This window comes from Xenopus laevis, chromosome 7L, assembly GCF_017654675.1.
Source record: "Xenopus laevis strain J_2021 chromosome 7L, Xenopus_laevis_v10.1, whole genome shotgun sequence".
Classification (NCBI taxonomy): Eukaryota; Metazoa; Chordata; class Amphibia; order Anura; family Pipidae; genus Xenopus; species Xenopus laevis.
Genome location: NC_054383.1, coordinates 77,602,691 through 77,620,161, shown reverse-complemented (window position 1 = coordinate 77,620,161; position 17,471 = coordinate 77,602,691). Strand labels below are relative to the sequence as shown.

Below are 17,471 nucleotides of genomic sequence, written 5' to 3'. Positions count from 1 at the left end.
GCAAAGATGCTTGCAAACCTTAGCCACCATGTTTGCGTCCTTTGACTGATTAAAGACCTCTGCGACTTCATCACAAAGCTTGCAAACAAATGGCTTTTGCGAACATTCGCAGCGCATGTAATTATATTTTGTAATGAAACTTCAGAGCAGGTTTAAACGCAAAACCTTTGTTTAGCGAAAATGCGCAATGTAATACTCACCAGCCACTGATTTTACATTGTGAGCAGTGCTACACATTTGCACGCCATTTTAAATAACTTTTAATTTCATTCTCCTTTATGTGTTTTATGCCCTTGTCCTATTGTCCCCTTACATGTTTATACTGAAATTTGATGGGAAATGTTTTGGGTGTACAGTCTCTGAAATTATACAGGGTGACCTTCTGGTTGTTTTTTTATTTTCTCAGTAACTCTATTATACCAGCAACATACCATCATCCCATGTCAAATGGAAAGATATCTGATTGCTTCCTACACTAGACAAAGTCACCTCTGTTCCTGGGGGATTTCACTGCTTTAATTGAATCCACCAGTCTTAGCACTTTTCAGTGACCTTAACTGTACTATTTTTGTTCTTGCAGTTATGCTGTAAGTAGTTTATGGAAATGACTTACTGGCATAGTGGTGACTTTCCAAGAGCAAGAGAAAAATTGGCTTCAATCCTGATTGAGTCTTCCAGGAGCCCTCAATCCACTAATGAATCTGGAATATGTCACTGGAAGTCACAGTTTCACTGAAATACATATTGTGTATAAAAGAGCATGCTGTACTATCACCTATACATACTGTGTATATACTGTGTATCAACGTTTTGTACTAAAGCTACAATTACAGGTGGTACTGCATGTAATGTTTTTTCTTAGCAACATGGTAGAGGAATTCAATTTGGCCTCATTTTCTGCTGAAATTCCACACAAACAGCTCACCCATTGCATTGCATTATTAATGGCAAACCCATTCTGTGATATTATGGGGCCTCACTCCTAACCCAATAATTATTCCATGTGATAATATTGATCAAACCAGGCATGAAAAATACTAATTTGTGACATCACAGGGCATAGTCACAACCCTACTCTGATTTCATAATTATTTTGGTCAGAGCTCACATAAACTGGCTTTATTTTAAGGGGGTAAAATGAAAACTTGGGTCTAAAGTGTAATTTAGACCCAAGTGTAAAGCTACATAAATAGTGTAAAGGAAATATAATATATTTAGAGATGTGATAAATAGTCTCTGTAGGTTTTGTTAATATTTGAAAAATTAATGTGAACATCTACATACATACTTTCCCTACAGATATGTCATGATTGACAGACAGCCTCTTGGGAACCAAGGGGTTAAAGTCCAAGAAGTCAGTTTTTAGCTGATATTGTGTACTATTGTAGTGGGATTAAGTTCTCTGAATGCCTCCGAGGCACAGTGCTTTAATTTGGGATACTTCCAGCCTTGCTACCCTATACTCAGTAGACAAGACCCCTCTTGCTCTCCTATCTTTCTTTCTTTAGGGCCTCATTCTGAAAGAAAAATCTCTTTTGATGTTGGCTAAGGTATTGTTTTCACAAGAGAGGAGTATCTGACAATAAATGTTGGCGTGAATGGAAATGGAGGCAAAGAAGAAGCGGAGCAAGCACGCGTCTGCTTCTTCTCATCGTCAGAAATAATCCTCATGAGTGCACCCGCTCCTTGGGTGCATCTGAGTTCCGTTCACACGGTCAATCAGTTTAATTAGCTATTTGAACAAAAGCAATAGATCCAGAAAGTGTTAATGTATCAGGTGTCAATCTAGCAGAAATGCACTCTACTAAATGCTAAGGTTTTTTTTTTATCTGTTAAATGGATAGCAGAATACATACTATAATTTGTTTGATCATAATATTTTGTGTATGTATGGCTTTTTTATGTTTACTGCATTTATGGAACACATTTATAGGTGACCTTACATAAATCCAAAATAATCCTCATGGTGGCCAATGACTGTAGTTCATAATGCTATGGTAAAATCAGATCTTAGGTTTACGATTTTTTATTCAGTCTGTGAAACTCACAATTACAGGTATGGGACACGTTATCCAGAATGCTTTGGACCTTGGGTTTTCCAGATAAGGGATCTTTCTGTAAATTGGATCCACTAAGCCCAGTAGGGTTATTTTGCCTCCAATAAGGATTAATTATATCTAAGTTGTGATCATGCACAAGGTACTGTTTTATTATTTCAGAGAAAAATGAAATCTGTTTTAAAATTGTTAAAAATTTTAATTTTATTATAATGGAGTCTATGAGAGATGGCCTTCCCGCAGTTTGGAGCTTTTTGTATAACGAGTTTACGGATAATGGATCACACACTTGTATCAGCAGGTAAAGTATCAAAAGATTTAGTAACTTTTAGAATTTAGAGCTGCCCACTGTTTTTCTGTAATTTCTTCATTGATTTGTAAAACCTGGGGCTTATGGTTCTCCTAACAAAGCAGGAAATGCTTTATTATGTGATTTATTATGTGGCGTAAAAAACGGCTGGACAATTCGGCACACAAGGCTTTGGCATGTAAATAGTGGCGTAAAAAATGGCATAATATTTTTACGTGTTTTTTCTTTGAGTTGCTTCTGCCAAAACTTGCTTACAAAGGTCTGAAGCAATGGAAATAATGGTCGAAAGTCTGTTGTTCACATGGCATAAAATAAAACACACCTTGATAAATTTGCCATTGTACCAGGTACCTATGTTTTCCAGTACCTTACCCAGAGCATAGATCTTCACTTACATTGCATCAAATACATACACACTAAAAAGCCCAAAGAGTCCCACTACATGTCACCCATGCAGTAGGTACCCATACACCTAATTCCTACTTAAAGCCATTTGTCTAATAATCTACTGGTAATAATGTAAGCTCTGTGGGGCAGTGGCCTCTGTCTTTATTAGACTGGATGTGTGATATTACATCTCAAAAGTATTTCCAAATTTATGATGTTTATGATCAGCATTTGTTTCTTTGTTTATCATAAGCGAATTGTATGTGCTGAGGTGGTGCAGTACAAATAATGCAAGAACTGGATGTAGTGTCAGTGTAATGGTCCTTTTTCTTGTATTTATTAAGCATTTAATAGCTAAGATTGTAATGTAGAAAATGTTTTTTAAGTTTTTAATTCATTTATTTCATGTTTCAACAGAAGTAAATGGTTTTTGCATCCATCGGTCTTGAATACTATTTTCCTTAATTAAGCAGTAGCTTTAGTGATAAGCAGCTATGCCTGACAGTTATGTCCATTAACCAGCACAATATAATGAATAGCCTCCGTGAGCTCTCACCTGTCATGTCATAAATTCTGACTCTGTTGCTCTGTAGACAGCAGCTGACTCAAACAGTCCTGTGTTTAATTGTGGGTTTTGATTTCTGCTTACAAGTCTGGTAGAAAAGCCCCATTAATATGACATTTTTTAAAATTCAGAAACGTTAAAAATACAAGTCAGACTCTTACTTTGTGCGCCATTTAGATCCGCATTGAGAAAATGATTTGGTGAAATACACCACAAGTTCAAGGTTCAAGCCAAGCCTATAAAGCAGATTTATTCTTCCATATGTGAAGTTGTAAAGATAACTTAAATAAATCTGAAATCTGCTTTCCATTACATTAATGGGCTTATATCAAATCAACAAAGTCACAAATCAGGGTGTGAGTTTTATATCCTGTTTCAAGTGTGATTATTAGGACTTAGCTTAGGTTTTAAGAAACAAGGCAGCACAACAAATTTATTTAGTGGTAAATCTATTCCTCTCTAGTGAGTATATTAAGTGAGCTTCTTTAAAGATTTTTTTTGGCATTATTGCAAACCAGCAGAAATTCAATATGGCTGCTACAAATTTTTCTACTAGCCAGTAATGTATGGTAGCTACTGAAATAAAAGCTAGCATCTACATTAAAACTGGATCATTTATATTTTCAATGTCCCATATTCCCTGACAGCATGTGTACATTTTCTCATTATTGACATGCTTTTTACTGTATATAAGGCCTTTTGGATCCAAATAAGTAACGGGTAACAGGTAAAGGACAGATGCAGGTAAAGGTTATAATTGTTTATAATTGTTTTGGATTTAGGTCATACTAAATAGCCTGACTCAGACCATTAACTGGCGGTTGCTCCAGTGGTTAGTAATCTAGACTATAGTGGCAGGTACTGGGTAAACCACCAGGTCAGGCTAAGGAACATGACTGCAGATTTCCCAAGTGTGAAATACTAGGATAACAGGGAGAGTATATCAAAAAGTTGATAAAAAAGAAAATTGAAACATGCTGATTGTGCAGAGGAACATGCTATAGTAGATAGCAATGCTCAGTAGGACATCCAGCCTTGGGGATATGGGAGAACTGCTGCATGCTCACATTTCACTTCCTTTTTCTGTATCTGTCACATTGGGTTATGCAATACCAGCCCTTAAGGGGACCAAACCTTCGATTTTAGAGATATTGCTGACTTCTGTCATAAGAACACTTCAGTGATTAATGTGAAGAGATGTGCTTGTAAAAAAGGTCTCTTTTTGGCCTATCAAAACATTAACCATAGTATACATGGTCAGCAAGCAATAACCTTAACTACCCTATATTTTTGCTGAAATTTAAAAGAAATTTTGATTTGTAATGCATTATATTTGTGTGCCATATATGAAATACGTATACAGAAATGTATTCCAAACAATTTTATTAGGAAAGATCTTTTAGAAAATATACTATGCAAGGGGAAAATAATTTGTTGTATTAGCTGATATGTTAGAATTGCAACGTTCTGTTTGCTTTAGCAAGGGTGATGGCCATTTCAGCAAAACAGCAATTGGAGGGTCAGAGGTCAGCCAATTCTGCATGCCTCCCTTAACTGTCTGGGATATTCTATTAATAGGATGAAATCGAAAGAATCAAAGTTTAGCTAAAATAAATAATTTTTGCTTCCTACTTAAATATATATAATATATATTTGAAAGGAATAAGGTGTTGCCTTTGTAAATTTGAATTTGCCTTAATAAGGACACATCATTTACTTTACTCTGATCATGTTGTTGATTTCATTATTCCATACAGCATTATAGCGTTTGTTTTGATTTTCTTGCTAACTGAAGGAATGCCATGGGTGGTATTTTCAAAAAAAAAAAAAACACCATTTCCTAGAAAAGATATTTTTTGTAAGAAGCAACATGTTGAGCCACCTAAGGGCAAGTGGATCCATCTGTTGAAGCTGCACACTAATGATGGTCCCTTTCTTTAACAATGTAACATATTGATCCAAATGTAATATTCACACATCTGATGACCTTTCCATGGCTGCCACCTCCTGCTTCCAAGAAAATAACAATCACATCACAAAGTTATCTAGCCTGCTCAAAACCAGGAGAGGGAGAGAGAGAGAGAGAGAGAGAGAGAGAGAATACCTTATTTTAAGATTCACAGAAGGTGTAAATGGCTTAAAGCAATATTTTCAGTATATTTTTTAAATGTTAGCTAAGTTGGAAGGTAATTGAATCTTATTATCACACTGAATGCTGTCTGCAGGGAAATAAAGGACACATACAAATGTGGGCAATTTTCCAATAAGTGAAGCATTTGCTGGCTTTACACCATATGTTCATTTGATAGGGAGACAGGAAGTCCCTCACAATTAGGCTCCTTGTGCCTATTTTTGTCGATCTGTCTGCTGCCATGATAAATGCACCATGATAAATTTATATGTGTAGGAACACCTGTAGCATTCTTGGGTTGTTTGTATGGTGAAGTAAGTACACCGAAGTAAATGCTATTAAACATACCCAGGAAGTGGGTTATATAGTATCAGTCACAAAGTTTTTCTCTATTTAGTAACCAAGAGCAACTAAGATGCTGATTGGTTAAAATTGGTTACTGAATCAGTACTGCTACAAAAACTCTGTATTTTCCCCATATCCTGGGCTCTTGTCCTATTTAGCTACATATAAGACGTAGTACAAGAGATAAAACTAATAATAAAATTTAATTGTAAAAAATTAAGTACATCAAATCACACAGTGCCATAGGTTTTCATTACATTGCTACTTATTCAGTTCTTTCTGATCAACCATCTAATAGCATTATAATGTTAGAAGCAAGGCCGTACTTCCCTTTTTGTGAGCCATATGTATGCATAAACGGGGAATTCAGAAAGGGAAAGAGTCAGCAAGCTGCCTTTATTGATCTTGTGTGACTATTGTAGTCGGGTATTAAATCTGTGAATGGCAAAGGTCAGAATCATAATCTGTGAATAACTTCAGGGCTTTGTGTGTGCCAGAAATCCCAATTAGGATGCTCGCTAGTAAAACTGAAGCAGTGCCTCAGAATTTTTATTATAAATGAATAAAGCATACTATTTCTTTTTTAATTATTGTATTGCTTTCTTACATATAAGGAAAACATCATATGAAATTAAATGAGGCTAGAAACCTTCATACTACATCAAATGTTGACTGATTTAATGAACATATTCTGTATAGACAAACTGCAGTTTATTTGTTACAACATAAAAGCAGTAGCATCAAGAATAAATAAGCCCATGGCATAAAGAAGTATTAATATTTAAACAAATATGGGAATTCTTTAGAACACATAGTAAAGTACTGGGATAATCAGGTCCACACTGTGCTTCCATTATAATTGCATTGGTATCAAGCATATGCTCACAGGACACCTTCAGGTGTGTTTTACTGTTATGTAGTTTTGATATAAACATGTATTCATTTTAACTCATTTACGATAAGCAAAACCAGAGTAACTCATACTTGTAGAAAGTCCCTAGTTAGTATATGTCTGAGAGTCACAATTCTGTAATATTATGCTAAGGCTTTATCCCTAAAGGGGGTTGTGTGTCCGTAGAGGCCAAAATGCTATTGATTTGAACCACTAATTGTTGTTCACTTGCTATTCTGCTGTGTGTGGGGAGCCACATCAACTCTTAAAAACAAATAGTGATGAAAAATGCATTATAGAATTTATAGTGTTACTTTGCTTAAAATTCAAGCCTTTGACTTTTTTGATACATCAACCAATGTGACAAGATAAGATTTATGGAGCATGTTTAATAGGAAGACATTTATTTTTGAAATAGATGTGTTTTCCTAAGAATTTACTATGAATTTAAACATTTTTCAATGAATTAACAAGTATGTTCTATATATTTGTAGCTATAAATCCATTTATTAGATATATATAATCTAGTAGTTTGTTTATGATATATGAAAATGTCATTATTATTAGTAAATTCGCTCTCAGGTTTTATAGATGATAAGGCCTAACTGGGGAAGAAGTGGAACAAGAAAAATGACTTTTTCCATAGTATAATGATCATTTATTAAGCCAAATCATATTGGATGACAAAGAACTTCTCTTTAGATTCAGTTACAGATTTGTTGTCTATGGGAAAAAAGAACGGACTAGAGGGATACATTTTTCTTACTTAACTCAATCTGCTCCAATGTGTCAGAAATGTATAAATATCAGTTGCAAGTTGCCATTCCCTGTCTTGCAAGTTGTGGTTTAGCTTATATCACCTAACAGGAGTGGAATATATGATCAAATGTTTAAAATTACTAAAAAAGTGATAACGTTTTTTCAATTGTGTCGACTCACTATTAAGAAAATTGTTAGCTCAAAATACGGAAAAAAAAAATGCTATAAAGGTCAAGTCAACATCTCTGAAATTCAATTAAGCACGCTGACATAAAACCAGACAAGTGACATGCTGACACAATATTCGTTTCCAGAGAGATGATGCTTTTTTCCTAGGGCATGAATTGATTCTTTGCACAAATGCAAAATATTTGTGGGAATATGTCATTTATCTGTAAATAAGTAACTACTGTCTTCTAGTTTGCAGAAACGTCAAATACCAAATAACACCAACTGATGCCCAACTGGGACCTTATTTATGGATAAGCACTTTTCTGCATACCAGACATTGGAAATGCCTGGCGATTTAAAAAAAAAAAAAAAACAAACAAAAAACATTTTAATATAGAGGTTTTTCTTCTGAAGTTCATTGAGTTTGTTAACTGAGATTATTAACCTCCTTTGCTTAAGCAACTGTTGAAAACAGTTTTTTATCTTAAGTTTTGACTATCTATACTCTGACTATCTGTGTACACAGATATAGATGATCATTTTAGTTAGAGGAAACCATGATATCTCTGACTCAAATGTACCATTTCCCATCCTACCATGGGCTGTTACAGCAAATCAGCCCCATGCTCACCTTGTTCCATGTTGAAGTGAATGATTCTGGGACTTGAAGGACTTTTGCTTTCCAAAGAACCTGTACTCGGCCCATCATGGAAAGCAGAGGAACTTTCAGTCCCCAAATGAATAAGTTCAGCATGGATCAAGGTGAGGATGCATTGTTGGAGAAGACTACCAGGAACTGAGGAACCAGTCAGTTAGAAAGTGGAGGCACAGTGCACGGGTCTTTTGGAAGTCCATATTGTTTTCTGTGGGACATTTTCAAATTTTGGCTACCTGAAAGGAACAGGATGACTGTGTGTGAGTGACATTTCAATGGTAATAATATCTCCTTTTTAAATTCTTGAATGTTAAGCAGTATGATTTCAGTCTAACGTGCTGTCTTGTTAAAAAACACAATTTTATGATTATTTTTCCTCTTTGACTGTTTGACCCTTAGTGGCTGTTGTCAAGGTAATATGAATTGAATGTTTCCTGCTGAAATAAAAGAGGCAAAGGTAACGAGAAAGTGACTTGTAAAACTGCAATACATTGGTATATTGCTCTACAAGAATCTGTTGCCTTCAGTAATATGATTAGGTACCATGCTGTTACTGCACACTCAAAAATAAATATAATAATTCGCTAAAAATTCCACGAGTTCTTCTTCTGCAACTATTTATTTAGAAGCATTGGCAGTTGCCGTGGATACAGGAGTGTTATTGTTTCTGAATAGAATTAGCCATTTTTATTTTCTATACAGGGTAGAGTTGCCGTAAATCCTATTTGCTGTATTTTATTATAGAAATTAATTGTAAGTAAAATAAATTGACATAAGAAAGAAGGGAAATGTATCTTTGGGAACAATAAAAGGTCACTGCTATTAGAACTGATGCTTGCCAGCTTTATAGTATTTACACAGAAAATGGGAATCAAACACTATAGTCATGATATCTTTAATAATGCCAATTGAATAAAACCATGAGCCCCATCAATGAGTTGTATTTTTGTAGCTTTTGTATTTTGGCTTGCTAAAGGAAACTTATATTATTAAATCTGCAATGCTGCTTGGTGATTTCTTTATCATGCATAATTTATACTCTCCAGTATGCTCTGGTATCTAATTTCTTTATCATGTTAAAAAATGTGTATTGGTGTTAAGACTGATTAGGAAGGCAGAGCGGTAATAAATGACTTTATGGATGCACTACTGAGATGGTGCAGCATGCTGTAGACACTGCTATTATTTAAATGAACAGCTATATGCAGCTTATCTACTCCAAAGTGACACAGCTGAATTAGAATAATTCAATATATTAATGAAAAGTGATATCGTAGTCCTATAGAAGATGTTGTTATGGCAACTGATGATGGTAGAGTCCCTCTGTGTAACCTAGCTTGTGGTCAGGCTCCATCTTAACTCCTTATGCAGAAAAGGTGCATTAACACTATCTGATCTTCCGAACCATTTCTAAACCCATTTAGGCTCATATTATAACTCAACCCCTCCATTACCTTATTCCATTGCAAAGTTCCATTTGAAGTTTAGATATTGCTTATGTATCTTGCCCTATATTTTGTAATAAAGTGGCCTTGGATGAGCATCAATATGTGTGTGTGTGTGTGTGTGTAAACATTTACAGAAATGTATCTGTAATAAAACTGTTCAGGCTAATACAGATCATGTATCATCTTTATGGCTTTAGATATTACTATGACTTGTCTTTATGTCATCCAATGTGTTGGACAGTGATCCAGATTAGTAAAATGGCATAATTGCTTTTATTACATTACAGATATAGGATTCCTTATCCGGAAACCTGATATCCAGAAAGCTCCGAATTAGGGAATGTTTGTCTCCCATAGACTCCATCCAAATAATCCAAATTTTTAAAAAATATTTCCTTTTTCTCTGTAATAATAAAACAGTAGCTTGTACTTGATCCCAACTAAGATATAATTAATCCTTATTGGAAGCAAAACCAGCCTATTGGGTTTATTTAATGTTTAAATTAATTTCTAGTACACTTAAGGCATGAAGACCCAAATTACGGAAAGATCCGTTATCCGGAAAACCCCAGGTCCCAAGCATTCTGAATAACAGGTCCCATACTTGTATTATATATTGTAATTCAACCCCTCCATTACCTTTTTCCATTGCAAAGTTCCTTTGGAAGTTTAGATAGTACTTACATATTTATTTTGCCCTACATTTTGTAATAAAGTGGCCTTGGATGAGCATCAATATACTATATGATAGATAGATAGATAGATAGATAGATAGATGAGCATCAATATACTATATGATAGATATATAGATAGATAGATAGATAGATAGATCGATAGATCGATCGATCGATCGATAGATATTGTAGATAAGAACATATATATTATGTATCAGTGTGTGAAATGTGCATCTTTGTGAGATCTGACTTGTTTGTTTTGGGGATCCCCTTCAGGTAAAATTATAAAACATGTGGTACTCATTTCTTTAATGAGAATATTTAAAATTTTGTTTATTCAAGTAGTACATGGAATTTTAAAGCAGTTTTTCTTGTTAGACAGCAGTAAATTAGCTATTTCAGTGTAGAAAGTTATGAGCATGTTGCTTGTGATTACTTACATTTCTGGAGCTGGGAATTCATTGTCTGGTACCCATGGGACCTAATTATATAACCCAATGGCCAAAATGCTGGACTGTGCATACTTTGGCCTTCAAGTATTCACACATTTTGGGGCAGATTTATCAAAATGTGAAATTATAGCTCACCACAGTAAAATCCAACCACTTTCTATTCCTGTGAATAGCGGTGTATTTATCAAATGATGAACTCTATTGATAAACATCCCATAATTATAAAGATACCATTGTTCTCATAAGATGGACAGATCGAATATACAAATAGAAAATGTATAAATGATTTATACATACAATCTAATGTTAGTAAATGGTTAGTAAAGGGTGTTAGTGATCCTCAAATACCCCATAAATTGATTAATTTACATTGGAGATTAAAATAACTCAGAGATATGGACTGTGTAAAGCACACAAATTACAAGCGGTTTATGGATTTTTTTTGTATCAATTTTTAAAATGGATTTTTTCCTTGTATGACTATATACTTTATGCAAGTATATTCATCAGAACTTTAATAGCTACAAAGCTAATTTGAGAGAAATACTAACATTTTTCTATTTCTTTGCTCAAATTACAGCGTTCTGTTTATGGTTACTAAATACACTGCTTTTATGGCTTAAAATATGCTCAATGTCAGTAACACTTTATGAAACTCTCCTTAATGCTCATTAGGGACCGATAACCCACTTGCTATTAAGGTACCATCTGTACTAAATTTAACAGAATGCATCTTGGCACAGAAAAATTAGAACTCATAATTATTATGGATACTTTACAGAGTTAGGATTGAAAGTGTAATTACATTTCTACCTCTGCTGAGTGCTGATTATATTGAAATGTAGGAAAATGTATTTGTCTCACTTTATGCTGAAACTATTGCAACTATTGACTGTTCAAAATCAATAGTTCCTGAATGAGAGATGCCCATAATGCATGGCAATGAGAGCAGAACAAATTATAATCTGTTAGCACATTGTTTCTGTATTTTTGTAATGCATAATTATGACATTGAGTGTTTGTTAAAACTCATTGCTGTACCCTAGACAAGCTGTTCCTTTGAACTATAACTGTTTACCATATATGCTATTGTATGCTTGAGCTACAGCTATGGACAAATATTATGAAAGTATAATATGTTACTATAGATAATTTAGCTATTCCCACTACCGTATGAATACTGTGGTAATGTATTTATTATTTATACGAAACAATGAATGTCCTCTTTTAGCTTCTATTTATTTTATTTGCAGGTTATAAATAATTCATGATATTTATAACAAACTTTTCAAAATTCTTAGTTGATCTATTGATGCCCTTGGCTTCAGCTGGGTATTTATTAGCTAGGGTGCTTTAGCTGTTGTTATTATGTTGTTATATCCATGTGCACTGAAGAAATCTGTAGGTCCTTTAGTGGACACATACATACTGTATATCAGCATATAGTAAATGAAAACACAAGCTGGGAAGAATCAATTCAGCAAAAGGCCTAAGGCCCAGGAGTATAGAGGCAACAGTAAGCGGCAGTTTCTTTATTTTTGTTTTTGGTTAAAACAGGTTATCCTGTTGCCTTAATTTCAGCTCCTAGAAACTGTGATAAATAGCTGTGTGAAATTAAACTCACCGCAGTAAAATTCACTCGCTATCTATTTATTCCTATGGGATTTTTAGCAGGGTATTTATCAAATGTGAACTCTAACTTTCTCTCATTTATAAAGATGCTTTTAAGATCTCATAGGAATAAATAGAGAGTGAGTGCATTTTTCCATGGTAAGCTCTAATTTCACACTTTGATAAATCTGCCCCATAGTCTTCTAAAAGTAAAATGAACATTTTCATGGAATACTCTAAATAGGTTATACAAGTAAAACCATAAATCCTGCCTTGTCTTATAGACCACATTGGGAGACTGCAGTCAATCAATGAATAAAAAAATAAAACTCTTTATGTGTGTCATATTTCTAAAACAACTCCACAAGGATTAAAGATGAACTATTTACTGTAAACCTGAGCTCAAGATACGGATAAAAATGTTCTTTTGTAGCGGAAATGTATTTAAGCTAAGCTAAAATATGCCTATGAGCCAGCCAGCTAAAAAGCACAGATAGATGTAATCCAGTCTGTTTTGCTCTGCCTGTAGCATCATCAATGGCACAATGGCAATTATAACATCAGGCCTATGACAGACTTTGAGTTATCATTCCTTTTTTCCATGTAATTTCAATTAGGCAATTTCATAAATTGGCTGTCTTCATTAGCCGAAAGGGTCATAATACTTTAGCTGGACAGATGTGCAATGTCCACCATTATCTTGAGGCTGCGTTGGTGTGCTTTGTATCTGACTCAGAATAGGATTGACCTGCAGCGTGCCAGATGTCCCTTGGCCAGTGGACATGCATAATGACTACTTCACATATGCTGTTGTAAAACACTATAACATCTTAACTAATGACAATGATTGTATTGTTTCAGAAAAATACCGATATTTTTAAAAGAAAACTAGTTTTAACTGTTGTGATATAATTCAGATATTTTTGAAAGATGTTTTTAGCAGCCAAATGATCAAATCCAAAGGAAGATTTCACATATAATACATATAAAAGCAATAGTATTTTTGGATCTGATTGTAAAAAAAAAGGGTTGTGCTCCTTCACCCTATTTATTATTTCAGTAAAAAACAATCATTTTTCTTTTACAAAAAACAGTATTAGAGGAATCGGCGAAGGTTGCTGTTGTGGGTGGAGTGACACCAAGGACAAAGTTTGGCTCACACCTGCCCACGACCCACTATGAAAAGAGCTGTGCTGGCCCAAACCTGTCTGACCCATGGGTCCCCCGGGTTTTGGCCTGGCAGATGCAACTTTAGTCCATAATCTAACTAATTGTGCCTTCTTATAGCATGAAGCTATAGTCCCTTGCAACCACGTGCTTGGCCCCAAATGGCAGGTGCCAGTTGAGCCTGCCATGCACAGTTTGCTACCTAACTTATTGAATTGATAGGTGGTATGAAGCAAGGTGGCCAAAAATATGGCAATTTGCGCCAATTATTTACTCTTTAAACCTTGTTCCCTATCTATATATAAGCCCTATTTATTCAAAATAAAAAAGCAAGATTGAGTGTATACATATATATGATTGTTTTTGTAAATGTAGTATTTAATTTATTTTAACTGACAGAAATGTATCTATAATTAAACTGTTCTTGCCTCTGACTTTTTACACTTCAGGCTAATACAGATCATTTATCATCTTTATGGCTTTAGATATTACTGTGACTTATCTTTATTTCATCCAATGTTTTTGATGAATGATCTACTGGAATAGAATCTCACAAGTTATGTACTTAAAGATTATTGTGTAAAAGCCTGTCAGACCATGTGGCTCAGATTACTACCTGACAGTGATCCAGGAGTTTGAACTCTAGTTTAGTAAAATGGCATAATTGCTCTCAGAGCAGTAGTTACATTATTATACTCCTTTATAAAACAAACAACATGTCACAATTTAATATTCTCTTTTTTATTGACTTAACTGTTCAACTGTTTCTTCTTAATCGCACATGCCAAAGTAGGGTACATTTAACTCCTACTTACCAGGGGAATATCCTTAAGCCTAAATTCGTTAAAGGACCAGTAACATCAAAAAATTAAATTGTTTTAAAGTAATAAAAATATAATGCAGTGTTGCCCTGCACTAGTAAAACTGATGTGTTTGCTTCAGAAACACTACTATTGTTTATATAAATAAGCTGCTGTGTAGCCATGGGGACAGCTATTCAAAGGAGAAAAGGCTCAAGTTACACAGCAGATAGCAAATAAGCTCTGTAGAACATAATGCTATCTGTTATCCATTATTTATCCTGTGCCATATAGCTGTTTTTCAATTACCGCCATTGCTACACAGCAGCTTGTTTATATGAACTATAGTAGTGTTTCTGAAGCAAACATCAGTTTTACTAGTGCAGGGCATTACTTTTACTGTTATTACAAATTATTTCCCTTTATCTCCATTAAGAACTATTCCAACAACTTTCAAAACCATTTTTGAGGTCTCCCCTTTCAACTGGGGCCTGTTATTAACAGATAAAGCTTCCACCATTGTTCAAGGTTACAAAATGTTTCAGGGATTGTCTCTTCCTTAAAAAGTCTCTGCTACCATGTGACTCCAACAATGGCCATTAGCAACACAAAGCTATCTTGGCTGTAAAACTAGGCTGATGATTGAATGTTCAGCAGACATGAGAATAGCTATATTTGATGGTTCCTTGCTGCCTTCAGAGTTTCTGTTTTCCAAAGCTGTCAAACGCTTAAATTAAAATAATCTGTCTAGAATAATCTTATCTAAAATAGAAATGAGCTGCTGATGAAATGAGCCCAGGCTTCATAGTTAGTTGACACATCGAATGTATTAAAGTATGAAGGTGACCTGTAAGCAAAGCAGTAAATGATAACTCCATAATAATTTATTGAACTTGCTGTCTCTTTCAGTATTAAGAGATGATTTTCGTCAGGCGCCCAATGATGTGGTAGTAGCAGCGGGAGAACCAGCAGTTATGGAATGCATTCCACCCAGAGGTCATCCTGAACCCACTATTTCCTGGAAAAAGGATAATACGCGCATAAGTGACAAAGATGAACGTATCACGGTAAGTGAATAAGAATTAATGTCACAGCCTAATTATTCTTAAAGGAATTGTTCAGTGTAAAAACAAAAACTGGCTAAATAGATAGCCGGTGCAAAATAAAAAATGTTTCTAATATAGTTAGTTAGCCAAAAATGTAATGTATAAAGGCTGGACTGACTGGATTTCTCACATAATATCCAGAACACTACTTCCTGCTTTTCAGCTCTCTTGGTTTACACTGACTGGTTACCAATCAGAGACTTGAGGGTGGGCCACATGGGTGTTATCTGTTGCTTTTAAATCTGAGCTGAATGCTGAGGATCGATTGCAAACTCACTAAACAGATATGTCCCATGTGGCTGACTAACTCAGAGTTATAGAGCTGAGAAGCAGGAAGTATGAATCCTGCTGAAAAGGGCAGAATCCTGACTGAATACCGAATCGAATCCTGGATTAGGTGCATCCCTATATCAGAATCACATAGATATGGATAGATGTACTGTTTTTCAGAGGTATGGGATCAGTTATCCGGAAGCCTGTTATCCATATAGTTCTGAACTACGGAAAGGCCATCTCCCATCTCCCATGGACTCCATTTTATTCAAATAATCCAAATGATTTCCTTTTTCCTGTAATAATAAAACAGTACATTGTACTTAATCCAAGCTAAAATAGAATTAATCCTTATTGGAGGCAAAACAATCCTATTTGGTTTATTTAATGTTTATATGATTTTCTATTAGACTTACAATATCCAGTTTCCAAATTACAGATCCAAATTACAAAAAGATCTATTCTCCGGAAAACTCCGGAAAACCCTAGGTCCCAAGCATTCTGGATAACAAGTCCCCTACCTGTATATACTTTATATGTGCTAAAGTAGCACTCACCCCTTCAAGTGTCCTCATATTATGCTGAGCTTTTCTTCACCAATAATTGTGAACTAGATACTCAAGTATTATTTATGTTTAAAATATTTGCTTGATGAAGGTGGGGCCCACTCTAAAATATTCGCTTTTCTGCAATTAGAGCATGATTTCACAGGATCAGTCTAGCTAGGAAACACTGTCCATTGTTCGCCTCTGAGCAAAATAAGGACAATTACTGTGATTATGGTAAACACAGGAAGTTATTAATTTAAATAAGGATGCCTGCATAATCACTGAATGTACCACAACCACGGAGATTCTTAAAGATGTTTATCAAAGAAATCCTGTTGATTTGCTTGAGAATTTTCCCTGGATGAGACACTGAAAAAACAAGAAAGCTGGTCCTGTACATTTCCAGTTCCTAAGTTTCACCTCATTTACTACATTTGTCTGAGAGTCACTTGTGAAAAAAATGAGAGGAAGATATATATTGATCTTTAGTCTTGTGCATAAGAAAGTGGCATAAAAACAATTACAGATGCAAACCTGAACAGATGTCCTAAATATATGGAATAACCATATTTAATAAACCATTTGCCACTTTACCTTATTTTGTTTTTGACACTACCATATTTGTAATGGCAAGTGAATTTGCAGCTTGTTATGTGCTACTATGTTATTGAAATCTTTCTAAATGTGTTTGAGAAATTTTTCTCAACTTATTTCTTGTACCATCTGTTAGATTCGAGGTGGGAAACTAATGATTTCCAATACGAGAAAAAGCGATGCAGGCATGTATATCTGTGTGGCTACAAACATGGTGGGAGAACGAGATAGCGAACCTGCTCAGCTTGTGGTCTTTGGTATGTTTAAGTGAAAACCTCTCTGGCAAAATAATTATATCTACTATCTCTAGTAGTAGCTTTTATAAATTGCTATCATTTCCTTTGATACCCATTGACAGAACGCCCCACGTTTATTAGAAGGCCCATAAACCAAGTAGTTCTAGCAGATGATATGGTGGATTTTAACTGTGAAGTTCAGGGTGATCCCGTACCTACTGCTCGCTGGCGTAAGGAAGAAGGAGAACTACCACGGGGAAGGTAAGGCACCAGTGTGTAGCAGACACACA

At 34.9% G+C, this 17,471-nt stretch overlaps 1 protein-coding gene across 3 annotated transcripts in view; it reads left to right on the top strand.

Moving 5' to 3' along the window:
* Positions 1-17,471, top strand: part of LOC108696402 (roundabout homolog 3) — a 263,216-nt gene that overhangs the window by 202,665 nt on the left and 43,080 nt on the right. For all 3 annotated transcript variants that reach the window (XM_041569200.1, XM_041569199.1, XM_018225727.2), the window contains exons 3-5: positions 15,334-15,491; positions 17,082-17,202; positions 17,304-17,442. In XM_041569200.1, the coding sequence (XP_041425134.1) occupies positions 15,334-15,491; positions 17,082-17,202; positions 17,304-17,442 (418 nt within the window). The remainder of the gene's footprint in view (positions 1-15,333; positions 15,492-17,081; positions 17,203-17,303; positions 17,443-17,471) is intronic.